At 41.6% G+C, this 19935-nt stretch overlaps 1 protein-coding gene across 1 annotated transcript in view; it reads left to right on the forward strand.

Annotated features, from left to right (window-relative positions):
* The first annotated feature begins 561 nt into the window (after positions 1-561).
* Positions 562-19935, forward strand: part of nampt2 (nicotinamide phosphoribosyltransferase 2) — a 30043-nt gene continuing 10669 nt past the window's right edge. Inside the window, exons 1-5 of the mRNA XM_060910799.1 lie at positions 562-780; positions 8966-9101; positions 12546-12649; positions 12720-12848; positions 15159-15317. Of these exons, the coding sequence (XP_060766782.1) occupies positions 733-780; positions 8966-9101; positions 12546-12649; positions 12720-12848; positions 15159-15317 (576 nt within the window). The 5' untranslated portion in view covers positions 562-732. The remainder of the gene's footprint in view (positions 781-8965; positions 9102-12545; positions 12650-12719; positions 12849-15158; positions 15318-19935) is intronic.

Consider the following 19935-nt stretch of genomic DNA (forward strand, 5'->3'; position numbering starts at 1 on the left):
TGACCTGGCGACTTGTCCAGGGTGTACCCCGCCTTTCGCCCGTAGTCAGCTGGGATAGGCTCCAGCTTGCCTGCGACCCTGTAGAAGGATAAAGCGGCTAGAGATAATGAGATGAGATGAGATTTTTATCGCGTTCTATCCGCCATTGCTGATAATATGTGCCACGTCACACGTCACGTGGTACACAAGAAGGGGAACCTGCCGATGACATCACGGGCGGAAATTAAAAGGGTAGGTGACTTTGGTCGCAAAATTAATATACTTGTCGTTGTCAAAAAATTATGTTTGATATATCATTTTGAAGCTAAAAGATTTCTCTGTCTAGTGATACCATTTATATATGTTGTCAAAATATATGGTGGAATGGCACTTTAAGCAAGCAGCCACACCCCCTTTTCTTTTTTTTTTTTTACACAAGACCTGTCAGGTCAGGCCACGCCCCTTTCCCCTCCCCTCTCAGTGTGAATGGTGGGCTCGTCGCCACGCCTCCTGTGTCACGTTTGGCCGCTCGAGCATGTCTGTGCGTCATGGACGTGACTCCGCCCCTTCTGTGTCCTCTTGTGTCTGCTCGTGTGTGTGTGAGTATTTTCACGAACGCGCGGCGGTTCAGCGTGGGCATCTCCTGTCCTGCATTCATCAGTGCCGTGTCATCTTACTCTCAACAAAGACGACAATTAGCTACAGATATTTTTTCCCTCCCTTTTTGAAAATACAACCCAAAACGCTTCAGCGATGGCAGCTCCTGATTATAATTTTTTACTCGCCACGGATTCATACAAGGTGAGCTGAGAGTTTTCACTGTGTTGTTTTTTTATATCTTGTATTTCAGTCAGAAAACTAAGTGGCGCATGGATGGACACATACAAGCTGCCTCGTTGCTCTGGTTAGCTAGCCAGCTGAGCTATCCTGTTTCTCCTGCCTGCCCTTGCTTGTCATTTTTCATGGTCGTAACTGCGTTAATTTTGAGAAAATCACAACATGGCTTCACGTTTGTCACGCTGAAACAGCCGCATCATGTTTCCTATCATTATGTTTCACTACTGACAGCCTCGGAGCTCCTTTTGCTTTTAAATGGCCCGCTTTAGCTTTAGCTTCACCTAGCTTTTCTGCTCCCTCGTGCGATTGTATACAGGGTTTTACGGTAACCACTAAGCTCTTGGTGTCTGATTTCATTGAAATATAACACTCGAAGTTTACATTCACGCTCTTTTTTTTTTGAATGTTCGTTTTGACTTTCAGCGAAAGTAAACAATCCATAATAATAATAATAATAATAATAAATAATGACTAAATATTCCACGCAAACTCCTCTTCAGTTCTGTGTAGGAAAAAAAAAACAAGCTACCGTAAAACCACGTATGTCCGCGCAAAAGCAGTTCTCTGACATAAAGGTTAACGATTTTGTTTGGTTGTTTTTTTCCTTCCAACGAAATTATTTTCCTTGCATATATCACTTAGTTGCACTCTTTTTAATTAATATTAACCATTCAAAGTGGCCGTAGTGCAAGCCAAGGTTTCAAGACCGAAGAAACGAAACCGAAATTACAATACGACTCCTGGTTTCCTCTGGGCTGTGTTCCAAATCACACTATGGCGCACTAGGTTTTACGCCAGAGTAGTGCGTTACTATGGTTACATAGGGCTCTGGACTGTTGAGACGTGAGTTAGTGTGTAGTGCTGAGCGTCCGGTTTGACATACAGCCTTGGTAACCAATTGCAAATCGATAGTGAAAAGTTCCTGAGGAAGGTTTTGAGAAAAAACTAATTGGTTGTGATATAGATTTAGGAAAATAAAGCTTTAGAATCTTTATATATCTATTATAATATATTTATCATATATATAATCATGTATATTTATTATAATATATATTCTTATCTTATATATGAGTGATTCCACGCTTATGGGTACTGAAATGGGGACATGAACTTATTTTTAAAAATTCACCTAAAACCATTTCTTTTTTTTTTTTTACCATCAGGTCACAAAACATGTAATCTTTAATGAATGATATGTTAAAAGATAACTTTAATTTTCTGAGATGTAATAAAAACATATTTATATGCCAAAGTCAGAACGTAACAGAAGTGTTGTGGACATACGGTATATATTCTCAATTTTAACAATGTAGAATTACTTTTTGAAACATAGGAAGGTGATGTTTTAGCAAATATAATTAATAAACGTGTAGTAGAATAAACATACACATTCTTTCAATAAGATTAACATGGTATATAGCTAGATTGTAATTAATTTGTAACAGACGCGAGATGGACAATCGTAACAGAAGTAATGGAACAGACATCATTTTGGAACTCATAGGCTTGACTTTGGCATATAAATATGTTTTTATTACATCTCAGAAAATTAAAGTTATCTTTTAACATATCATTCATTAAAGATTACATGTTTTGTGACCTGATGTTAAAAAAAAAGAAATGGTTTTAGGTGAATAAGTTCATGTCCCCATTTCAGTACCCATAAGCGTGGAATCACTCATATATCTATATATTTATTATAATCTATTATAAATTTAACCTTTTGCTTTTTGTAGTGTGGAGGTAATGAACTATAACAACAATTCTAGAAACTTTTCTCTGAGAAATACACAAATCCCAAAAGGGTGTAATCTCTTCACACTGAAATGATGAGATAAATGATGACAACCATGATATTTGTTGTTTTCTTTCCCCCCTTATATTTGCTTTTAACAGTCACATGCCTCAAACATTGCTGAAGGTTTACTTTAACGTTTAACAAATATATAATATACAATGATATTTTAACTCTCTTGAAATATTTAAATCCTGTCTGTATGGATCATATTCAGTTAAAATAGTGAACACGACATTTGCACGGTGCGTATTCGTCCTGCCCGGATGGGAAACATGACAGAAAAGGTCAGATGTAATCGGAGGATGTCAGACGACCCCCTTCTTTAATCACTTTCAAATGGCAAAGGATGTTTTCTTCCACATCCGAACGCCATCGAGGCTAAAATGTCACTCACCCACCCACACACACACACGATCATTTTAGAGCTTACAGTAGCTCTGTGACTCCAGCTATCATTTCGGTTTTCTTTTAATCAGAGTATTATATGTGAAGAAGTGTTACAGAAGTTGGTGAATTCCCTTTGGCGATTCATCACCCATGCTTGCGACACCGAAAGGTTGTTCAATGCCTGTCTGGATGGTTTCGCGTGCTGTACCGTTTCTTAATTCGATCTGTCTTGTTTTACTTTCCTCAGCAAACATAGAGTCATGTTCTTTTCTTATTCCAGTAAATCTATCATCTACGGTATCTTGTCTGCTCGCGGCATGTCCGTTTTTGTCTTTTTATACCTCCGGTGCTTGTGGAATTCTCCAATCTGATTGTTGACGTTGATTCATTTTTAGGTCTAACCGGAATCACCACACTCCTTTGAATATGTTATAATTTCTGTCATATAACGGTTCATTTATGCTCAGTGTAATCTAAACAGATGTGTCCTGGTGTGACAGATTATGGAACGTTTTTTTTTTTCTGGAAGGAGTCTCCAGTGTCATCGCTTTTTTCAGGGAAGTACACACAGGAAAGACACCATGCGATGGAATGTCAAAGAAATTCGGTGACTTGTAGCAATGATGCAAAGTGAGCATAGTGAAATCGATCTCAACTTTGAGGCAATCGATCAGAGCGAAGGATAATGTTGACTGACAGATGACACCAACGCTAAAGAGTGTCGCCGAGGTAACCAGAGCTTGGAATGTCTCTTGGTGACCAACTTTCGGCCCCAAAGTGATCCGCCATGAATGAATCGCTTTGTTGTCCTTCAGGACAAAGAACGAGAAAGAGGGGGAAAAAAAGAGGCTGACAAAGGAACGAGTTTATATCAGCGAACGTGTCAAGGGCTTGACTCGTGGATGTTCCGTGACATTAAATGTAGCTATAAATGGATTAAAAAAATATGATGCGTTATCCATTAGTAAACTAAAATTGTTGGCTCGTGGTTGGAAAATGGATTTGGTGCAAGAGGAACAGAACACTTGAACACCCTGGTGCTGATTATTTTCCGACAGTTGTGTGTCCTGGAGTGTTTAATTCCTTATGTGGTCTTCTCTCTGGTTGAATCGAAAGCTGTGTTGCGTTACATTAAATGCTATTATCCTCTTATAGAGCAACCTGGGGAGCAGTTAGGGGTTTGGTGCCTTGCTCAAGGGCACTTCAGCCATTCCTGCTTGTCCAGGGGATCGAATCGGCGACCTTTTGGTCCCAAAGCTGCTTCTTGAACGTTTAGGCCATGGCTTATGTGGAAGGAACCGTTGCTTGAGGTGTGATTTGTTGGAATGCCAGTCAGTTCGTTTTCACAGCCCTCCTTGTTCCAACACTTAACATAATCAGTCTTGATGTTGGCTAAGGTTGACCACTTTTCCTGTCCCCTTTCAAAGAGTTATGTAACAGTGTTTGTGCTTCAAATTAAATCGACTTTGACCTCATCACGCGCTTTGGTTTCTATTTTCAGTCGTGATTTCAGAATGCGCTGTGATGTTAAAGCACAGACTATTGTTGGTGGGGTGTTTTGTGGTGTGGGGTTTTTATTTTCGTAAATCTGGATATCCAAGTTGATGACTCTCTAAATGTGTCTTTGAATAGAATTAAAGATTATAATAATGCTGTGAACAGGATCTCATTCCAGCTTGTGTTTGCGTTTCCTTTTTATTAACCCCTTGGCTGCATGCTGGAGTCAGACCTCGTTCTTCTCGTTGAGTAAATTTGTGTTCGTGTGAGGTACAATGAGCACTTTGTGCCACTGAAGTAGTTCACGTTCTCCTCGTGAGACACGTATGCATATTTTCTTTCTATTAGTGTATCGTATGCACAAGGAGTTGCCAGAATTTCAGGTTTATTATGATTATTATTATTATTATTATTATTATTATTATACAAAGCTGCTTATGAGCGAGATAGGTGTGTGCTGTTAAAAAAAAATGCTGAAAATATTTGTCATTTTTCGGTTAGGTGACAGACCTGAGTTTCTCGCTAACATTGCACTCTGTTTTTTTTGTTTTGTTTTGTTTTGTTTTAATGGGTTTTCTGAATTTCAAGAGAAGTCAAGTTTATTTGTATAGTGCTTTTAACAATAAACATTGTCGCAAAGCAGCTTTACAGAATTTGAACGACTGAAAACATGAGCTAATTTTGTCCCTAATCTATCCCCAATGAGAAGCCTGTGGCGACGGTGGCAAGGAAAAACTCCCTCAGACGACACGAGGAAGAAACCTCGAGAGGAGCCAGACTCAAAAGGGAACCCATCCTCATTTGGGCAACAACAGACAACATGACTAGAACGTTAACAGTCCAAGCATAAAGTCAGCTTCGTTGATGCTATAAACCCCCCACCGACGGAAACCCGAACGCAAAACCGTTCACGACAACCGCAGTCCTAAAGTCAGCAAGTCAACTGCAGTCCCCAGCCACAAAAACACCACTGCAAGAGTCCAGAGCGTCGTCCAGGTGCGACCCCCAACTGTCCACATGGGGCCGTCCTCCGCAGGAGCGATGCGATGAGACTCCAAGCAGACACAGGGCACCAGGATGGATCAGGCAGGTCCGAAGAGCAGAAGAGGTCAGCATCTCGATCCCAGGACCGACATGTAACTCAGAGGGACAGATTTGGGGGGAGAAAACACAGGTTGTTAGGAATGCCCAATGTCACGTGAATAAGTAGGAACAGTATACATATTGCATTGAGTACAAGCAGGGACTCCAGCAACTAACTATGACAGCATAACTAAAAGGGGAGAGCTAGAAGGTAAGACAGGCATGAGGGAGCCCCGGGACATAAAGCAGCAGCCACTACACCGTCAGCAAACTCAAGTGAGCAAGCGAGTGGGGACTGACGGCATCCATACATCCCAGTTTACCAAAACACTCTGTCTGAGGACCCTCCAGATCTACTCCTTTACCTCATAAACACCATTAAGGGTGTTTTCACACTTGGTCCCTTTAAGCCATCTAACCGAACTCAGATCGATGACTCAGCATTTTTTGCGCATATGTGAACACTCCAACCGTACCCAGACCCCTTTAAAGCGAACCGAACTGAGACCACCTCAGGAGGTGGTCTCAGTACGGTTCGCTAAAAATCAACGGTACGGTTCGCCTAATCTGCGCATTGTGAACAAAAAGCACACCGGGTTCACTTCGCCTTTTTCACTGTAGTTTAACCACCTTCGTTTGCCGTACTTGGTCACGTGACTGTAGCAAGGAAACTCAACTTCCTTTTGGAACTTGTAGTCTCCTCAGCCGTGTTTTGTGCTCATAGATAGCTGGAATAAATTTATTTTCCTTAATCCGCACTATTTTGATCAAAGAATACAGCAGGGCAAGCATGGCAGCAGACATTTTGATTCAAGAGAAAATTACCCAGAATTCTGTGCACTGGGGGTCTGAGGGCTCGAGAGGACCTGGTGTGAACAGAAAGAGGACTGAGGCCCCATCAAAGCTTAACTGGACCAGAAAGAGAACCCAGTCCTCTTTGTAATAAATTCACAGTGTGAACACAAAAAGAACCGAGTTCTTTTTCTGTTGGTCCACTTTCTGGTCCACTTAAAGAGGACCAGGTGTGAAAACACCCTGATTCCTGAACATTACTTGGAAGGCTGTTCCATAACTGTTGGGCTTTGTAAGAAAAGGCTCTGCCCCCTGATGTAGCCTTCATTATACGAGGTACCAGCAGATAGCCTGCACCTTTTGATCTAAGTAGGCGTGGCGGGTCATAGAGGACCAAAAGTTCACTCGGGTGCGAGAACATGTGGTGCGAGAACATTCAGTGCTTTAAAGATCAATAGTAGTATTTTATAATCAATACGAAATTTGATTGGGAGCCAATGCAGTGTGGATAAGACAGGGGTGATGGGGTCATATTTTCTAGTTCTAGTAAGGACTCTTGCTGCTGCATTTTGAACTAACTGGAGCTTGTTTATGCACTTATTGGAACATCCAGACAGTAAGGCATTACAATAATCCAACCTGGAGGGAACGAAAGCATGAACTAGTTTTTCCACATCATGTAGTGAAATTAAATTTCTTATCTTAGCAATATTTCTGAGATGAAAGAAAGCTATCCGGGTAACGTTATCAATGTGAGTTTCGAATGAAAGACTGGGGTCAATAATCACTCCGAGGTCTTTTACTGCTGCACGTGAAGAAACAGAAAGGCCGTCCAGAGTTACTGTGGAATCAGAAAACTTACTTCTAGCTGCATGTGGTCCGAGTACAAGTACTTCAGTCTTGTCAGAGTTAAAGTGCCATTCCACCATTGGATGTATTCTTTGGCATAAAATACAATATATTTTGACAACATATATAAATGGTATCACTAGATAGAGAAATCTTTTAGCTTCAAAATGATATATCAAACATAATTTTTTGACAACGACAAGTATATTAATTTTGCGACCAAAGTCACCTACCCTTTTAATTTCCGCCCGTGATGTCATTGGCAGGTTCCCCTTCTTGTGAACCACGTGACGTGTGACGTGGCACATATTATCAGCAATGGCGGATAGAACGCGATAAAAATAATACCAATAAATCTAGCTTATACCAATAAATCTAGCTAACTGAAAGATTAACTCAATTTTTCGCAATTTTTTTGGCCCCCATATACGAGGAGAAATGACTCTCTCACTTTGGGGGTTTCCTGGTCTAAAAATAGACCGACACGTGGTACACAAGAAGGGGAACCTGCCGATGACATCACGTTTCACTACCGCGCGGAAATTAAAAGGGTAGGTGACTTTGGTCGCAAAATTAATATACTTGTCGTTGTCAAAAAATGATGTTTGATATATCATTTTGAAGCTAAAAGATTTCTCTGTCTAGTCATGTTGTCAGAAAATATATTGTATTTTATGCCAAAGAATACATCCAATGGTGGAATGGCACTTTAAGCAGAAGGAAATTAATAAGCATCCAGTGTCTAATGTCCTTTACACATTCCTCAATTCCCTTAAGCTGGTGTCTCTCATCAGGTTTTGCAGAAACGTACAACTGTGTGTCATCAGCATAACAGTGGAAACTAATACAATGCTTACGAATAATATCACCCAGAGGTAACATACACTACCATTCAAAAGTTTGGGGTCACTTTGAAATGTCCTTATTTTTGAAAGAAAAGCACTGTTCTTTTCAGTGAAGATCACTTTAAACTAATCAGAAATCCACTCTATACATTGCTAATGTGGTAAATGACTATTCTAGCTGCAAATGTCTGGTTTTTGGTGCAATATCTCCATAGGTGTATAGAGGCCCATTTCCAGCAACTCTCACTCCAGTGTTCTAATGGTACAATGTGTTTGCTCATTGCCTCAGAAGGCTAATGGATGATTAGAAAACCCTTGTACAATCATGTTAGCACAGCTGAAAACAGTTGAGCTCTTTAGAGAAGCTATAAAACTGACCTTCCTTTGAGCAGATTGAGTTTCTGGAGCATCACATTTGCGGGGTCGATTAAATGCTCAAAATGGCCAGAAAAATGTCTCGACTATATTTTCTATTCATTTTACAACTTATGGTGGGAAATAAAAGTGTGACTTTTCATGGAAAACACAAAATTGTCTGGGTGACCCGAAACTTTTGAACGGTAGTGTATATAAAGAAAAAAAACAGTGGACCCAAGACAGAGCCTTGTAGAACACCAAAGTTTACCTTAGTACGTCTAGAAATATCACCATTTATACCAACATACTGATAGCGATCAGTTAAATAAGGCCTGAGCCAGGAGAGGGCCGTTCCCTTAACTCCCACGAGGAATGAAAGACAGGCCGGTCAGGAAACATTCCAGAGATTTCACTGCAACTCGAAAACATGTTGCTATTTCATTGAAGAAAAAAAAAAAAGTAGCCTCATTGTGTTAAATTGCCGTGGGTCAAGAGGAATAAAACCTTCATTTACATTCACCCTTCGTTTGCTCTTTTTCAGATCACACACTACAAGCAGTATCCTCCAGACATCAACAGAGTCTATTCTTACTTTGAGTGCCGGCGCAAGAAAGGGGCTCAGTTCAACGAAGTGGTGTTTTTCGGCCTGCAGTATCTCCTGAAGAAATATATCGCAGGTGTTTATGATTTCTGTGCAGAGAAACAAGATTTCTCGCCTCATTTCTGTCATTTTCATGAACGTGTGTGGATTATATTTATATAAATGAAATAATTACACGTATTTTTACAGGAAATGTCATTTCTACTTGGGGATCTTAATAGCAAATGATACTGATGTTGTAAGGAATCGGTACCTTTTATTTATTTGGGGGATATTTTTTGCTGGCGACAGAAAGTTTTAAACTTTAACACAGAAGTGATTGAATGAGGTTTAGCTTTTTCTCAATGTGACTTATTTAGTGTTTTTAATATGTCTAATCATCAAGCACGATATGTTTTGATGTGATAAGTCAAATATGTAATAAACGTCACGAATAAAAAAAATTTTCTTAAAAACAAAACAACCTAACGTTCAAATCCGAAGCAAAAGTTTATGCTTTAATATTTATAAAATATTGTATTTTAGACAGAGGGTTTTTTTTTTTTTTTCAATTAAAATTGTCGCACACAAATTTAGATTTTTTTTTTTTTGACAACCACGTGACAGTTTGTGAAATAAAAAAGGACTTTTTGTCGTTTTGATTGCTTCATATGAAAGTCGTACACTTGTTTTCTTCGAGTTAAAGCGGTCTCTGGACTTTTTTTTTTTTCCTTTCTTAAATCTTGATAAAAATCCACCTTGAGAGCGTCAAAAGTTTTGCAAACACATCCATGGATAAACTCCATGTTTATTTTATTTTCTTCGTGTTTTTTTTTAAAATTGCGGCATTTCTCCAAGCACAAAGGTGAGCCCAAGTTCAACTTTTGTCGAGAACGGGAAGTTGACCCTGAATCATTGCGCAAGTTCGCCCGAGTCACATGTTTCCCATCACTGTACCTCTGAACCTTTGTGTGTGTCTTTTGCTGAAAAGAGCCTTGAATGAACACAAGGTCAAAGTGAACAGTTCAGCATGAAACACCTGATTCTCTTTTGAGAAATACAGGCCCTGACATGTCCCGGTAAATGCACATCTTGAATCTGACTTGATCTCCATGATGACAAAATAACACAAAGCCCGATTTCATTATTAGTTCTGTTTTTGAAGGCAGGAACGTCACTTCAACGTTGCGTAATCGTTCCAGAATTCTGCTCGAGATGGATGTGGCTTTGTGAAAAGGATTAAGTGTGACCTTTTCTGTGTAGTATTTTCCAGCTCGATGATCAGGATGATCGTCCCGCCGTTCAAATTCAGCCACATTGTGCTGTCAGAGGAAACTAATCAACGACAGGGTGGTGTGATGATTCCCAACACAACACCCCAAAGATATTACTTCTGATCAGTGTTCTAAAGTGTTTTATTCCTCTTGTATTACAGCAGTTGTGTTTAATGTTGTGAAACACACAAGACAGTTCCTGTTACAGGCCTAGAAATTCAAAAAATTTTCACCAGCCAGCTGGAATAGTTCCCTTCCAAAGTAACTCGCCAAACAGAAAATCAGCTCCCCAAAATTTGTTCATGTATGAATTTTACTTCTATCAAAAATAACACAAAAGAGAGTAGTTACCATTGTTCACGACTAATGTGCATTTGTTTCAAGACCCGAGTATTTTGATACTCTTGTTAAATACATAAATGAGAACACAGAGCACCATAATATAATATCAACAAATAATAATATATTGGAAAACTTAGCAACTTGCACTACGTTCACACTGCAGGCTGAAGTGACTCAAATCCGATTTTTTCCCCCATATGTGACCTGTATCCGATCTTTTATTGACAATATGAACGACACAGATCCGATTTTTTTCAAATCCGACCCAGGCCGTTTGGATATGTGGTCCTAATTCCGATTCCTATCCGCTCTTTTCATATGCGACTTCAGTCTGAACCGCCAGGTCGCATTCATCCGACTTACACGTCATCAACAAGCCACAAACGTCACTATTCTGCGCTGAAGTAGGCGGCGGGTCTCTCAAAAAAGTTACAACAACATGGCTTTAATGTTCCTTTGAACGGAGGTTGCAGTCACTACCCCGCAGAACGCCTGAGCCAAAACCCTTGCCCTCTTCCTTCTCAACCTCCTCCTTAACATCAGGCTATTGTGCATGTTCTGGCTCCGTCGCAACAACAACTGCATCATCGCCAGGTACTCCATGCTGGCTACTGTCATACACAGGAAACTTTAGGTTACTTCCGTAAACACTGGCTATGCTCACTGCGTGTGACGTCGTCGTATCCTGCAACGCGCATGCGGAACACTTTTAGGTCGCTTTTTGTTCATATACAAAGTCGCATATATTTGTTAATGTGAACGACCTCACAAAAAAATCGGATTTCACAAAAAAATCGGAATTGAGCATTAAGCCTTGCAGTGTGAACGTAGTGTTGGTGTATGAGTATTGAAAACAAATATACTTACTATCATGACTATAGCACCCAAAATATGTCCAACATGCTTTCTGTATTTAACCATTTATGAGAGAGAAAGCATTTGGAGCTTCATATTGACTAGGAATCAACTTGAAAAAAATTAATTATTCCATAAAAATCGTATCACAGCCTGCTCCCACGTTTGCTTAGAAGTCCTTTGTCGTTTCTCCTTCTCGTACGCTTTATCGGTGGCCTTTTTCTCCTCTTCAGACCGAGGTTGCTTTGTCCCCATCTCTGGCGGTTTCTGTACACCTTTCAGAAAATTCCACATCGCAACGTAGCTTTGGCAGATGTAGATGTAAACAACAACAAAAACACGTGTTTAAATGGGCGATAATGTGGCCACATCTGTTGAATTTGATAACGTGATTACCACGATATTCAATGAGATGCGTTATATGCATGCGCAGTAGTGAAAAAACCGACAGCCTGACTCGTCCACGATATGATTTGGAATTCTTCGGTATTTTCCATCCTGCCGATAAACACATCGATTAACACAGACGCGCCACGTGCTTAATATGTGGCGGGATTTAGTTGACGGTGTGTCTGAATCTTCGCTTCATATATATTTTTTATTTTCAACTAGCCAGCCAGGCTGGCTATTGACAGGAATTACCCGCCAAATGACAAATTAAGTCGCCTCGGGCGGCCGGACCACCGCGAATTTCGAGCCGCGTGTTATCAGTTGCGTTTTTATTAGTTTTTTTTTTTTACTTGGACACTGACACTGGAAACTCCTTCCTGATTCCTGACTATGAAGTTTCACCATTTTAATCCATTTATTATTAGATTATCCAGAACGTCCACCAGCGTACGAGTCCCTCTGAATTAGCTGTTACTATAGAAACGCTAAAATAATCGAAACCTCCTTTCCTGACCAATCAGATTTAAGAATCGAACTGCACTCTGGTATAAGTCGACACAGTACACATGTTGATAGCCTTAAAAGCAATTTCTAATCCATGTCGTCCAGCTTGGCTTGAAAGACTTCTTTTTGTGTCAAGTGTGTATTTCTAACCGAGCGCGTTCTTGGCTTGTCCCCAGGATGCATCGTCACGGAGGAGAAGATTCAAGAGGCGAAACTGTTTTACCAGATGCACTTCAAGCAGACAGTGTTTGACGAAGAAGGCTGGAGGAAACTGTTGGAGGTAGGATTTCGGTCTAGACGAGTCTTCTTTGTCCGAGTCTTGTCGTTCTGACGGTCACTGTGCGTTTCAGAGATACGACGGCCGCCTTCCGATCCGCATCAAAGCCGTCCCCGAGGGGAAGATCGTTCCCAGAGGGAACGTCCTGTTCACTGTCGAGAACACAGACCCAGACTTCTACTGGCTCACTAATTACATTGAGGTATTTGTTCTTTTCTTAAAATAGTCATGTGTCTTTAATGCCTCAGGGTCTTAGTGCTCGCTGAGTTGAAGTGCTCACACCTGTATAGAAAATACATGATTCTTGCAATGCAAAAGAAAAAAAAATCTGATGTCACTTTTCGTTTGTTTCTTATGGCTCATGGGTGCGGTCTGTCTTGCTGATAAGAAATTGTCGTAAGCGAATCGCTTACAAGCTACAGATGAATTTATACTATCCATATCACGGTTGAACTTTTGATCCCGGAGAGGATGAAACAGTTTTTTTTTTCTGTTCTGATGAGAACTAAAACGCAGACATTAAAGGAATCAGGAAAACAGATTCGGTGATTTTACATCATCAGGAGTCTATGAATTGACACGTTTGTTTTATAACGATAATACAAAGCCAGCAAAAATACTAAAGAAATAAATGGTTGCTGTTTGTATCGTCATTGTTGTTGTGACAAAGAGCATTCGCTCTGAAATGTTTTGATGTGCAGTAGAAAACGTTCCCGGAAATGGCGAACGCTCTGGGCGTGCTATAAACACTGTCCCGCAGTGCCGTTTTGTAAGTCAGGCTCTTTTCATTTCTGTGGCTCTGTAGCAGAGAGCACAGAGTGTGTGGGGTCAGTGAGGCTGAACTCATGACCTGGTGAACCTGAACAGCAAGGTTTACTCGCTTCAGAATAGACTGCACGGGTTAGAACTGTAGCTTTAAAACGTTTTCCGGTGTTTTCTCGTAAAAACCAGGAGCTGCATTTCGTGCAGTAGATCGCAGTTCTCTGTTAAATGTTGCAGTTGTTTTCAACCCAAACAGAAAGGAATGCGAAAGGTGTGTCTGTGTTTTTGTTGGCCTGTCTGGCAGTTGAGCAGACTGTATGTGTCGATGTCGGACAGTTAATCGGTTAATCTGTCTTTGTCGTTTGGTTGGTCTGTCGATTTGTCAGTTAATCTCTCTGTCCTGGCTTTCAGTCTGTGAGTCAGTCGTTTGTCAGCTGATGGTTTTTATCTGTCTGTCAGTCACTTGACATGTCTGTTGGTCTGTCTGTTGTAGGGCTGCGTACCTAAACGTAACATCAGGTACAGGTACCGGTACAGAGGTTTAGGTACAGGTCTGGACCTGTACCTGAACAATTTGGCAAATTCTTCTGAACTTCTTTAATAATGACAGAAACAATAAACTGTTGACAACTTGTCAGTATCTTTATTCAAAGAAAACCAAAGATAACTCGGTTTCCTACCTCACTTCTCAGTCACCCTATAGTTAACTTGGGACAAAAAGTCATAAGTTGTCTCACAGCGAGAAGTGACTACACTAGAGTACTACAGACTACGCGCAGTCCGCGGCCTTTAACTTACGCGGCAAAATTACACAAAGCAGCAAAGGCCGCCAATGCCAGCAAAGCAAAAATGGCTGACCTGCTTTTGAGTCTTTTTGACCAATCAGAACGCTGGATCAGCCAAGCTCTCGCAATGTCTCATGAGACCGTGGCGAGAGGATCTCAAATCAAAGATGGCTCTGATTTCAAGTTTCAGCGCGGCATTTTACGTCTTTTCCAGTGCTAAATTTTCGTCTTTGTGGTAGGATTTACAAATCTTCAGTCACAAAATAAGCAGATGCTTGGTGTAAATTTATATCGGTACAGTACCGGTACTTCATGATCCGGTATTTTGGACCTGTACCGAATCGATTTTCACGGTACAGTACCGGTACGCAGCCCTAGTCTGTTGTTTGATTTGTCTGGCTTTCAGGCTGCCTGACGGTTTCCCTGTCTGTTGGTTGATCTGTACGTCATGTCTGATGGTCTGTTTTTCAAGTCAGTCAGTTGGCGCGTCTTTAAGTAAGTTGACATGCCTGTCTGTCTGTCTGTCAGCTGGTCTGTTTGTTCATCAGCATATTGGTCAGGCTGTCTGTCACTATGTCTGTTTTTCACTCTGGTTGATTTGCATGTCATTTAGTCCATATGCTTGTCAATTAGTCTGTATATTGGTCAGTCAGTTGGTGTGTGACTCACTTAACTGTCTGTCTGTCAGATGGTTGATGGGTTTTGCCTGTCGATCTGTCTGTTGGTCAGTCAATCGTGTGGTTCGTCTGTCAGTCTTTGCTTCATACATGGGCATTTCTATCTCCATGAGCAGTCTGTTTCCCAGTCCTCAGACTTTCAGCTTTTTCTGTGTTAGTTTAGTCATGCTGCATGTCCATCGTGGCAGTGATTAAAACACAGGAGTTGTTATGTTTTGTGCCCCCCCCCCCCCCCCCCCCCTTTCCCTTTTCACACTCATGTTCCACGTGCGCTGTTTGTCCCTTCAGACAATGCTGGTCCAAATGTGGTACCCCATCACCGTGGCAACCATCTCCCGGGAGTTCAAAAAGATCCTTGCCAAGCATCTGAAGGCTACGTCGGGAAGTTTGGAGGGGCTGGAGTTCAAACTGCATGATTTCGGCTACAGAGGAGTTTCCTCTCAGGAGGTACGAGTCTGCACACGGGCACTGGGAGCGCAGCTTATTCAACTGATGAATTTTTTTTAATGATGAGTAAATTTTATACGCCTTGTGTGCAAATACCATCATCTTGTCAGGGTTCCAAGATTGCGACTTTTGCAATTAATAATTGAACAAGTTTGCACTGAAGTTCCAACTCTGACTGCGTTCTGGAGTCAATAGGCCATTTGCAGGAATTGGTCATGTGTCAGTTTTCCCCATAGCAACAAGCCCGTGGTGGGCAAGCTAACGTGACAGTCCTTGATAACCAAAAGAGTTTGACTGGCGATGCGAAGCAATCCGTTTCTATAATAGCTGTTTTTACCTTTTCGACTGTCTTTTTTTTGACCCGGATTTTGTGTGTACTTGGAAAAAGTTTGTGGTTTTAACTTCTGTCGTAAGTTAAAGCCAATCATTGGCTGTAAAAGAGTTTTTTGGACTCAAGTTGGTCGCCGCCGAAAGAAATTCACGTGCGAAATGGCGGATTTCTCAAGCCCCTTTTCCACCAAAGCAGTTCCAGGGCTGGTTCGGGGCCAGTGCTTAGTCTGGAACCGGGTTTTCTGTTTCCACTGACAAAGAACTGGCTCTGGGGCCAGAAAAACCGGTTCCAGGCTAGCACCAACTCTCTGCTGGGCCAGAGGAAAGAACCGCTTACGTCAGCGGGGGGCGGAGTTGTTAAGACCAACAACAATAACAAGACCGCGAAAGATCGCCATTTTTAAGCGACGAGAAGCAGCAGCTGTACAAACGCGAAGTCATTTATTATTATTGTTGCCGCTGCTGCTTCTTCTGTGTTGTTTTTGCTTTGATATTCGCGCCAAGGTTTATGCAAACGTAGCGCCGTAACTTCCGTATACAACGACGTAACTGATGTGATGTATACAACGACGTAATGACGTGGCTCCGCTTAGCCCCGCAAGCTATGGAAAAGCAAACTGGTTCTCAGCTGGCTCACAAGTTGAACGAGTTGCGAACCAGCACCAGGACTGGCCCCGAACCAGCCCTGGAACTGATTTGGTGGAAAAGGGGTATGAGGGATGTTTATAACTTTTTATAATTTCTCCTTTTCTACCTTTATCATTTGCTTAATGTGTGAAGATTCTTGAAAATAAATACAGATATATCTGTAGATGTGTTTTTAGCCAATAAGAAGCAGATTTATTCCCCAATGATTCGCTTTAACTTACAACAGAAGTTAAAACCACAAACTTTTTCCAAGTACACATGAAAATTCGGGTCACAAAAGACAGTCGAAAAGGTAAAAACAGCTATTATAGAAACGGATTACTTCGCATCGCCAGTCAAACTCTTATGGTTGTCAAGGAATGTCAAGTTAGCTTGCCAGTGTTCAGAATACCTGTCTGCAGTCTGCATTTTGCAGAATGATTTTCGAGATTGCAGAAGAAAAATTAAACAACCTGGAATTTTGCAGAATGAAAAAAAATCAGACTCGGGATTCAATGGTTCTCAATTTAGGAAACTAGCGGCGCTGTAAATAAACTGAAACCTGCGCCGCGCGAACCTGACAGCGTTTTCCAGGTCAAAGTTGAGCAATATTTACGTAATACCGAAGGAAGGCGACGACAACCAAATAAGGGCAGTTGCCATTTTCTGATATAAGATTTCGCATACATGTCAACCTTTGGTCAATCAAACCTGTATAACCAACCTCCAAAATCCGTATTTCCCTTATAAAATCCTTATAAGATGCAAATTAAAATAATTTACCTAAAATTTGAATGATAATTAACAATGATGTATCCCAGTTACTTTTTATTCAATATTAATAACAATAAACCTTCAGAATGAATACAAAGCTCCAATGTTTGACAAAAACACAAAGTGTCACTCTAATGTTCTGAATTGTACTCCATGACAGCTTTTTTTTAGCACTCTGCACCAATACCTCACGAGGCTGCATGTCACTAGCCTGGGCCCGCCCATCCTAAGTGTGACGCAACACGAGGGCTTGTTGCGAACTTAGTCTGGCAAGGCAAGCTATCTCCAGCTCTTGCAAGCTCCCGAAAAATCGGGAGCCAATCAACTTTGAGCATCTCCAACGGCCCTGGGTAGAGGCGTGTTCAAGGCACTGACGTAGTAGAACTGCGACCGGAAGCCATAGATTGTTTACAGAATCTATGCCGAAAGCGCTTCATTCACTAGAAACATTACAAACATGGAGCAGCGGCAAGCCTTTGACACAGCGGTAGATGCTGTATTGAAAGCATTCAACGGGAAGTTGTCATTGAAAACGGAGCAAAGAGCAGCCCTGGAGGTATTTATTGAAAGGAAGGACGTTTTCGCCTTGCTCCCGACCGGCTTCGGTAAGAGTTTAATCTACCAGTTAGCCCCGCTGGTAGCCAAATCAATGGGGCTCAGCGAGAATCCTATCGTTGTGGTCGTCTCGCCTTTGATCGCGCTATTATCGTCCTCTTCCTCTTCAGCTCCTCCTTCTTCTTCCTGTTACTCAAGCAGTTTCCATCGCGTCACATACGTCAGAGGAAAGTATGATGTGATTGGTTTAAGCTTCGTCACAGCCTTTTCTGGCTTCGACCAGTAGCAAACTGAGGCATTTCAGGGAGGCGGGTCAACCACACACTTTGGGAAACGGTTGGGCTTAATATCTATGCCAGACCAAATGCTCGCAGAGCTTTGAAGTTGCGTTAGCCAGACTAGCATGTCACAGCAAGCGTCTGTGTTGATCTTGCCGGAGTGCCCATTCAGAATCTTTTCAGTCGCTAGTGAAAGTCGCTCAGGTAGAAATACGCTTTTCAAACAAAATGTTACTTCCCGGTTGGCGGGATTCTCGCAATGCGGTGTGCGCATGATCAAAAGTGGAACGAAGTCTCGCTACCACAAGATAACGCGCGATTTCATAAGACTCTTTACTGGCTGTCTGTAGTGTACAGTACGTTTGTAAATGTTATGCGCTCTTTTATCATCGTGGGAATTGATTATAGCTTTAAATAAATATTGAAGGTTTTTTTAAAGAATCCGTATAACTTGATTTGTACGCCCGTATACTACATTTATTGAATCAAATCCATATAAAATACGGACATTCCATATAGGTTGACATGTATGATTTCGTCACTTTTAATACCCGCCGGGAGGACCCGACAACTGCCTCGGCAGTGTTCGGCAGTTTCCGCCATGCATCTCCCAGAATTCAATGCGGCACAACAAACATGGTTCCCAAGAAGAGGATTGTTTCTTCGGGGCAAGAGTCCGACAAAAACGCCAAGAAAACAAGGACGATTTTATCGTATCTCGGCAAAACCGGCAGCCAGCGTGACTCCAACAGCAACAACGACAGATCGCGCGTCCGCGAGGGGGACAAAAATGAAGACGGTCGCTGTTATAGTTGCATACATAGATATTCAGGGTTTTTTCTAGAAAAATTTAGTATGAGGGCGCTCACCATGGCGAGGGAGCGAAGCGGGGGGGAGATGGTGCCGGTTCCCCCCCCGCCGTGCAAAGCCTTTGAAAAATGCTCCAATGGGACATTCTGAGGCTATCTGAGAGGGAAATTGTAACAAATTGTCTGTCAACATTGAAAAAGAAAGAAGTAATCTTCTTCTGCCCCGGACAGTCTTTGGCTTTCTTCCGCTTCGTGCCGCGGGATGACATCTTTAAATGCCCAAGTGTCAACAAAAACAACTCGCGAACTACTTCTGTCAAAAGCTCCCGCGCCGGTGGGTGAAAGGTCATTCAGTCTCGAGAAATCTCGCTCTACAAGTCAGCTGACCTTGTATGTAACGCATGTCAAATCTCGCGAGAGCAGCCGCGACAAGTAAACAACTAAACAACATGGCGCCTCAGTCTGGAAAACGCCAATTCGGATTGTTTTTGCACCGTCTGGCGGTGTATCTACTATGATTGGAATATTTTTGGAGCAATTATAACGTATTTGATGATCAGACACATTGTCACGTAGTGTTGCTGGGATGTTTTCACGGAGTCGGTAAGGGGGCGCACGCCGAGAGTAAGAGGGCGCAGCACCCCTGTTCCCCCGTTTAGACGAAAGCCTGGATATTGGTAAATTGTATAGGTTTGTGTATATTGTATTGTTGAATCATGCAAAATTATACTGATATTATATCCCTTTTGAAGACAGCAACAGTATTTTACCTTTATTCGTAGATACTTTTTGAATATTTTGTTTTCTCATACCAAGCTACACTAATACATGTTTTGTGTGCATGTTCTATTTTTTTTTACTAGTGCTGTCTTGCCTGTGGTGCAGACTAGCGCAAAGTAAAACAGTTGCCCTGTAAGATAAAGCTCATCGGTTCAGTTCTGTAGCTCTCAGGAGTTCTGTAGCTCTCAGTTCTGCCATGATTAGTTTGTACCCAGTTCTTGTTGGTTTAGAGCAGTGAAGCCCCTGCAGTCGTTCTCAGTTCAGTTCATGACCTCGCACTTTAGAAGCCAGGCGAACACCATGAACCCAAACGTCTTTCCATTTGCCAGTTGGGTTTTATTCCTTCATGGCATCAATTCTTTGCATCATCGTAAGATGTAAGAGTGTAGAATTGAAACCTTGCTTTCATTTTAAAACTACAGGTTGCAGATGCGAACACTGTGAATGAAGTACATTCTGGGTAAC

Source organism: Neoarius graeffei, chromosome 26 (assembly GCF_027579695.1).
Source record: "Neoarius graeffei isolate fNeoGra1 chromosome 26, fNeoGra1.pri, whole genome shotgun sequence".
NCBI lineage: Eukaryota > Metazoa > Chordata > Actinopteri > Siluriformes > Ariidae > Neoarius > Neoarius graeffei.